This window comes from Alligator sinensis, unplaced genomic scaffold (assembly GCF_000455745.1).
Source record: "Alligator sinensis unplaced genomic scaffold, ASM45574v1 scaffold721_1, whole genome shotgun sequence".
Lineage (NCBI taxonomy): Eukaryota > Metazoa > Chordata > Crocodylia > Alligatoridae > Alligator > Alligator sinensis.
Genome location: NW_005841857.1, coordinates 3,342,360 through 3,349,543, shown reverse-complemented (window position 1 = coordinate 3,349,543; position 7,184 = coordinate 3,342,360). Strand labels below are relative to the sequence as shown.

General features: G+C 50.0%; 1 protein-coding gene across 1 annotated transcript in view; it reads right to left on the bottom strand.

The window, feature by feature from the left end:
- COL22A1 (collagen type XXII alpha 1 chain) overlaps window positions 1–7,184 on the bottom strand; it is a 295,276-nt gene that overhangs the window by 216,428 nt on the left and 71,664 nt on the right. Inside the window, exon 4 of the mRNA XM_025214699.1 lies at window positions 6,657–6,731. Coding sequence (XP_025070484.1) covers window positions 6,657–6,731 — 75 coding nt within the window. The remainder of the gene's footprint in view (window positions 1–6,656; window positions 6,732–7,184) is intronic.

The window sequence follows — 7,184 nt, the reverse complement described above, 5'->3', positions numbered from 1 at the left end:
CCTACAGGATTTAATGTAAATCAAGATCATTGGTTCTGCATCACCCACCGACCCATCCTGCAGCCCACCCTGGGCCCTGCTGGCCTGGGCCCTGCACTCCTGCTGGCCCTGCCCAGCACACCACGGGCGCTGCCAGGGAAAGCATCAGCTCCTCCCAGCCTCATTGCTCTCCCACCATGGTGGCCCCTGCCGGGCCGCACCCGCTGGCCACCAGTGCACCTGTGCACGGCCCCAGCCACCCTGCCTATAGCGCCCGAGTCAGGGCTCCAGTGCAGGGTAAGCAGTGGGGCCACCCACCTGCCCACACCCCTCTTTGACCAGCAGCGGCTCCCTCCAGGGCACCCAGCACAGGGACGAGCCGCCACCACCAGATCGCTGCAGGCTCAGGGATGAGGGAGCTCTGTGGGCTCCTGCTGCCCCGCTGGCCCAGGCCCCACATCTGCCACTTCTCGCTGTTGCCACCGTTCCTCCCTGCCCGCTGCCCGCTCCTCCCTGCACTCCTGTGCTGTGCCAGCCTGGGCTCCAAGCTCATGGCCCCCACCCTCCCCTTCTCACTGCTACTGCTCCTCCCCGCCCGCTCCAGCACCATGTGCCGGAGCGGACCCTGGGCTCCTGCCACCCCTCCCTGGGCTCTCGCCGGCTGCCACGCACCAATTCCCTCACCATCACCGCCACTGCTTCTCCCCACACCCACACTGAGCGTTATAGTGAAATGTGCTCAGCACTGAGCAAAACTAGGTAGGTATTTTAAAAGAGCGTTATAATGAAACCATGGTAAGTGAAACCACGTTAAGCGAGGGTTGCCTGTATTAAACTTCTGTCCTAGATCCAAAAGTCCACTTGAATCAAAATGTGACTCTGCAGGTCTATAATAGCAACAAAGCACAACCCCAGTATGAGCACAACCTTCTCTTACCATCCCCTTCCAACCTGATTTTGACCCAGACTTACTGCTTTGCCCATGTTATCACTTTGCATTTCATGACAATCTACAGTATATTAAGGATGTATAACACCAGGCAGGCCCTTTTATCTTTGTTTCCTGAAGTTCACATACCTTTCAATAGCTGTATAAAGAACGAGCCTGATCCATTTTTCTAAGTTCCCCAAGTCAAAATTACTGAAGAAGGTTGATCCAGTGGGATTTCCAACTGAATCATAACCTGCTGTTCTTTTACTTGCACAAATTACTGTATCACCTCTCTTTGCTGGACATCTAAGTATATTAAAGGTGCCGGGTCACTGCATAAATGCATTGTTATGGTCCTGCCTCACAGGCCTGCTGTTGTGTTTTGTGTTATATCTCTTTGCATTGTCCTCAGCACTTACGCAGAGCATGATGCACCACAATTGTGATATAAGAAAAGCCTTACCACTTCCAGTTGTGTGTCTGTCTGTCCGTACTGCTCTGAGCCAACTGTGCAAGCACTGCCCAGAGCCTTATTGACAGACAGACACACAAGCGAGGTGGAGGCAGCGGGGACCAGGGTGTGCTCTGCCATGCAGGTGGAGGGGAGGCAAGGGGTGTGGCTTGTGCCCCGGAAGGGGGTGTAGCACGTGGCAGGACATGGCACGTGGCTACAGGGTGCTGCAGGGAATGGGTGTGGGTGCACTGGCAACACTCACCGGCTGCAGCATGTGGGCATGGGGAAGGGTGCAGCCCCTGCACCCACTCCCCGTGCAGCACCCTGCAGCCATGTGCCATGCTCCCCCCACCTCCCGTGCAGTGATTGCCCACCAGCTGCAGCTGTGGGGCACACAAGGTGCATGGGGAGCTGGTGCTCACCAGCTACAGTACATGGCTGTGGGTGGGGCATGCTCCCCATGCCCACTCCCCATGCAGCACACTGCAGCCCTGTGTCCCCATGGAGAGTGACTGCCAGCTGCAGCCACCAGGAGCACTGGGGGGGAAGGGGGCATGGCTGCAGGGTGTTGGATGGCACTTGGGAAGTGTGGGGGGGGGAGGGGGGGAAGGATCGCGGCGGCCTGCCGCCACCACCAGAAAGGCTGGGGGGGACTGGGGCTGAGGCTGTACCCAGTGGGGGGCAGTCTCCACTCAGACTTGGCCAGGCTAGGTTGCGGGCCATGGGAGCCTGGTATCTCTTCTAGAGCTGGGGGCAGACAGCTCCTGCCACTGTGCGCACTGGGGGGAACCAGGTGGGGGGGCCACACCACCCCCTGGGCTCCCCAGCGCTGTCCCTGCATGAGCCACTGGGCCATAGTGGCCCTATAACATGGCCTGGCCAAGGCCCCAGTCTTGGTGAATGTGGCCCCGGCCAAGCTGTGCCATGCCGTGGGACACTCAGAGCCTACTGGCCCCTCCAGGGGCAGTGCCAGGGAGCCCCGGGGGGGGCACGTGGCCTCCAGTCTGTGCACAAGGCACGGGTGGCTGCCGCTGTGGCCTCCACTCAACCTCTGCTCCCCCCACTCACCGTCCCTGCTCTGACAGCAGCGCCATGTGAGTCCTGCTGCGGGGTGGGCTGGGCAGCGAGGCACGTATGCGTGGTGTGCGGCTGTGGCTGGGTGTGCGCAGTGTGCAGCGTGTGGCATGAGTCTGGGTGACTGGGTGTGGGTGTGCATGGTGCATGTGGCTGAGTGGGTGGGGGTGGCCAGGGGTGTGTGTCACATGGCTGTGGGGGGGTGTCAGGTGGTGGGGCTCCCAGGGCCAGACACGGGGGATGGGGGGGGGTTGTGTGTGGTCAGACTCACAGTGGCAGCAGTAGTGGGTGGTGGCGCTCTATTCTCACAACCCATCCGTCATTCTTGATGGGCACTTTCCTAGTAAGATAAAGTCCCACAAATCCTTGATTTCTATCTTTCTCCTTTCTACTTCCCCTTACTGTCCCTTTCTCTGGCAACAAAACAGAGAAAGAGAGAGAGCGTTTTGCAATCCAAGAGGCTTTGGCCTTTAATACAATTATCCCTACCTTTGACACTTCAAAATCAAATAAGCCATAATGTACTCTTTACGGGGCTTCACTTTAGGGAACTGAAGCTCCTGCAAAATGTAGCTATTGCAGCTGTGTCAGAAGCACAGTGCCCCGCGATCAACACTGCCTGGCAATACATTCTTAAGTGGAAAACAAGGCACTTAGGTTAACCCATAAAACCCTAACCAAATTAGGGCCTGGTTACCAGGGGCCAGTCCCTTCCTCCCCATATCACACTACTACAGTTGAGATCAGAGGTGCGGGAGGTGGAACACCCTAATTAACACGAAGGAGTTGGTTGTATGACTAACGGGAGACAACTTTGACACATGACACAGCCTTCCTTTACTGCAGCACGCAGTACAGCAACGTCACAGACTAGTTTAGACCAGGAAAGAAAGAGCACCAAGCCCAACAGGCCTTATACCAAAGTGGTTTGGCAAGCAGGACTCAATGACTCACGTTGGTATTAGTGCCAGACAACAGGGCCAGTAGCTTGAATGCCTCGTGTGTTATCTCCCTGCAGCAACTCTCACCACATTGCTGGCCATAGGTCCCAGGAAGGAAAGGCATTTTCTCAGTCACCAACTGCAGCAAGAGCAGCTTTGCCATTTCAAAATCCATCAAACCATTTCTAAGAGTTACCCTTTCGTAGAAAAGGCTAGAGGCTACTGTAATCCATTGCTTTAACAATCTCGTTGTCAAGTCTCCACACACTATTGACAATCTTTTTCTCTTTACAGTTAAGAGAGAATCAGTGGCTTAGTAAATGACTGCCTTGTGCTATCAATCTGGGTGGGAGAAACAAGTCATCTTTCATCCATAAGTGAAAACAGTGAATATTGACTTGCTGCCTGGTCCAGGATAGGATTTGTGGGGGACGTGGAGGTGGGAAAGGGAGGGATGGAAGGAAAGTGAACACTGAAAACTTGCTGTCTAGGTTAAACTTCATGTCTGGTGCAGTATATCCCACAACAAGTGCTGTACAAAAAAGGATGCTTCTCTCTCTCTCTCTTTTTTAAATGCTCCGCACGAGACATATTGAAAAGTCACATGAAGGAAAAGGAGGGGGTTAGTTTCCTGGTGACTCACTGCAGCAGTAGGACACACACTAAAGGGTACATATAGCCATTTACACCAGTACATGGTAGACAAGATCACTCGATGGGTGATGACTGTGAAACTCAAGCTAAGCTGGGTCCTACTCACAAAAGTTAAAATACAAAATACTGATAACAATTGCATAGAACAAGAGGATGCAAATTTTGCAGATGGTCCTTCTGAGAAGAAATATTGAGGTATCACTTCCAGCTTATCTTACTATACGCATGATGGTTTTAAGCAGGCTCCTAGTTGTCTGATATGTAGCTGTGTAAAATGTCTATCCGTGATTAATTAGTATGGTCAATTTTTTTTTTTTTTTTTTGCAATTAGCTCGTGTTTACGCGCAGGAAGAGTCATTCTCCACATGTGAGAGATGTCTCCTCCTGATTTACGCTTGTTTTGCTGCTTCCTCCTGATTTACTTTTGTTTTGCCTTAGTGGTTGCTTTAATCTTCCAAGGACGGCTCTGCAAAAACCTTGGGTTTTTCCTGGTTGTTAATCAAGTTCCTGATAATTTCCAAAGCGAATAGAAATGGATAACCTCTTGTCACTAAGGAAGGTAATTCATTCAAATTGGGACTATCTGATAACCAATAATGAGCAGTTTGATTAACAGGATTTTCCTGTTTGAGACTCTCAATTTACACAACTACAAGAATGCTTTGAAGATGCTGATTTAAAGCATATAAGAGGAACGAGACAGCTAACAGGGCGCGCTTCAAGAGCAAGAAATCTTTCTCTCTGACACGGACTGCTACTGCTCCCAGCTTTCTTCTAGGCGAGAGGATCCACACCTGGAGAAGTGGACCAGACAGACAGACTGCCCTTTGCCTAGATCAGTGAGAAATGACTACATTACAGCTAAATACTTGACTTTGCTTTGCTTTAGGCTCATTTAACCACGAGTACTTGTAGTAAATAAAGCCTTTCTGTCATTCATCGAATGAAGTGTTGTGTCAATCCTTTAACCCATGAACACCGCATGCCCCCGGAGGCTGGGAGAGCTCCCGCAGGCAGCCGGGATGCTGTCGGCAGTGGCGGGGAGGTGGCAAGCGCCCACCAGTGGTTGGCAACCACCCACAGATGCCACCAGCAGCGATCACAGACCTCCCGCAGATGCCGCCAGCGGTGTCAGTGCTGGTGGAGAACGGTAACAGCCTGCCCGCACCGCCGGCAGTGCCTTTCGCAGGGGGTGCACCGCCATGCTTAGGGGGGGGTGCACGTGCACACTCATGCACCCGCTATGCATTGCCAATGCTTTAACCCTAGTCCAAAATCCCATTTTATCACTTAACATCAGGTGCTACCTTGGGGATAGGTTTCATCTTACTCATTTTGAGTAGTAACTTGCCCAACTAATTTAATCTGAAATCACTCCGAGAGTAAGGCACTGCTCAGCAACTGTTATGACAAGATTCAGGCCATGGCTTCCCTCCTAACCCTGGGCCACTAATGCCTGCCCAGGCATGCCAGGGACTAGCAATTAGACTTCGTAGATGACTAGGGAGTGCCCCTGACACTACTCAGACACTGTCCCAACTACAGAGAGTCCAGGAACGGCTCTGGGGCACAGAGAGATGTATGCTTTCTCTAACAACTAGTCTCTGGTATACCAAAGAAGGAGCATAGGAGGCAGGGATTATTTTGTCATCAGTGGCACTGAGGATGGAGTGAAGGCCATGTAGACACACTGTCAGAAGGTTTTTAAAGGCAATTTTCCTCCAGAGAAGTCTGAAGAGGACTCCACTAGTGAAGTCAAAAGGGGCAGGAAGGACACTACCACCCAATGTGGTCAGAAGTGTAGAGGGACCGTTGCCAAAATAGCCTAACAGCATGGACCAAGCATCAACATAAGGCTTTATGTTTCATTAAGCAGAAATCCTCAGATGAAATAGCAAGTACCAGGGCTCTCAAACTCTGTCCCTACATCAGTCAAACTCCGTGACTTCCATGTGGCCTCCATAGCTGTGGCTAGACTTCTTGGTCCAGTCTTAAATAATCCAGGAACATCCCTCAAGGGCTGCTCCTCACTGAGAGAAACTCCAGTAGCCACCGGTAGCTATAGAAGAGGGAAAATTTATGCTCACATCTGTCTGATGAAAATCCGTCTTCCAACAGATGAAAAAGACATGCTAAATTCATGCTAAAAATTCAAGAAAAAGGCATCTTGATTTACTACCAATGCTGTACAATACATGAACACTCTTGTGGGATCTCTTTATTATATACACATACCTAGATAAGGATTTCTTTAGTAGTCATCACTATTACCTCTATGGACCAGACAACACTAAAAATATCAAATGACTACATGCTTAAACTACCTACAGGACAGCCAAACAAAAGACTTTCTTCAAGCTTCATTACCTTCCTTTATCTACTCCAGTAAGTTCTGTTGGAGCCACATCACAATGAAAACTCATGTTTCATTTGCTGTCCACTTTCACCTAATAGGTCTCTCCCAGCATGGTGGTTTCCAACATTTCTTCCCATTACTGAATATAAATTTGACAAAGGAAATGTCAAATAGGTAAACCATAACTGAGCCACAATGTCTTATCATGAGTTGTACTGTTGCAATATTAAAATTCTCCGGCACACGGTAAAAAGGATCTCTTTTTACCTGGAATTTCGTCAGTCCCTCCATTGGTGTGTTTGAACCGATCTCCTTCCACATGGACATTTGGGCATAACACATCTGGGAAGGGGAAAAAAAAACAACACAAAACAATTATTTTAAAGTAAGTAAATTAACTATTTCATATATATAAAGACACCGGACAATTCCTACATAAAAGGATCTATCTATCTGACTGCATAGGCATGAGATATAAATGCTAATATGCCAAACATTTGCATGTCAACCAAAACACTGGCATTATTATCGGTAGTGTACTAGTTCTTATAGACCCCTGTGAAAACCCTTCTTAAGACATAATCCCTTGTCCAAAATGATTAAACCTAAATAGGAAAAGGATGGCAGAGTAATAAAAGCATAGAGAGATGAAGAAGTCTGATCAAGGTCACAGAGCCAGAAAAAGAAACCAGCTATCCTGAGTCTTGGTCCAGTCCCCTTTCCACCAGCCATCCCACCTCCAAGAACTTGGCTTTACATCCTACTTGCAAGTTCTGCTTTTTCACCCATTTTATA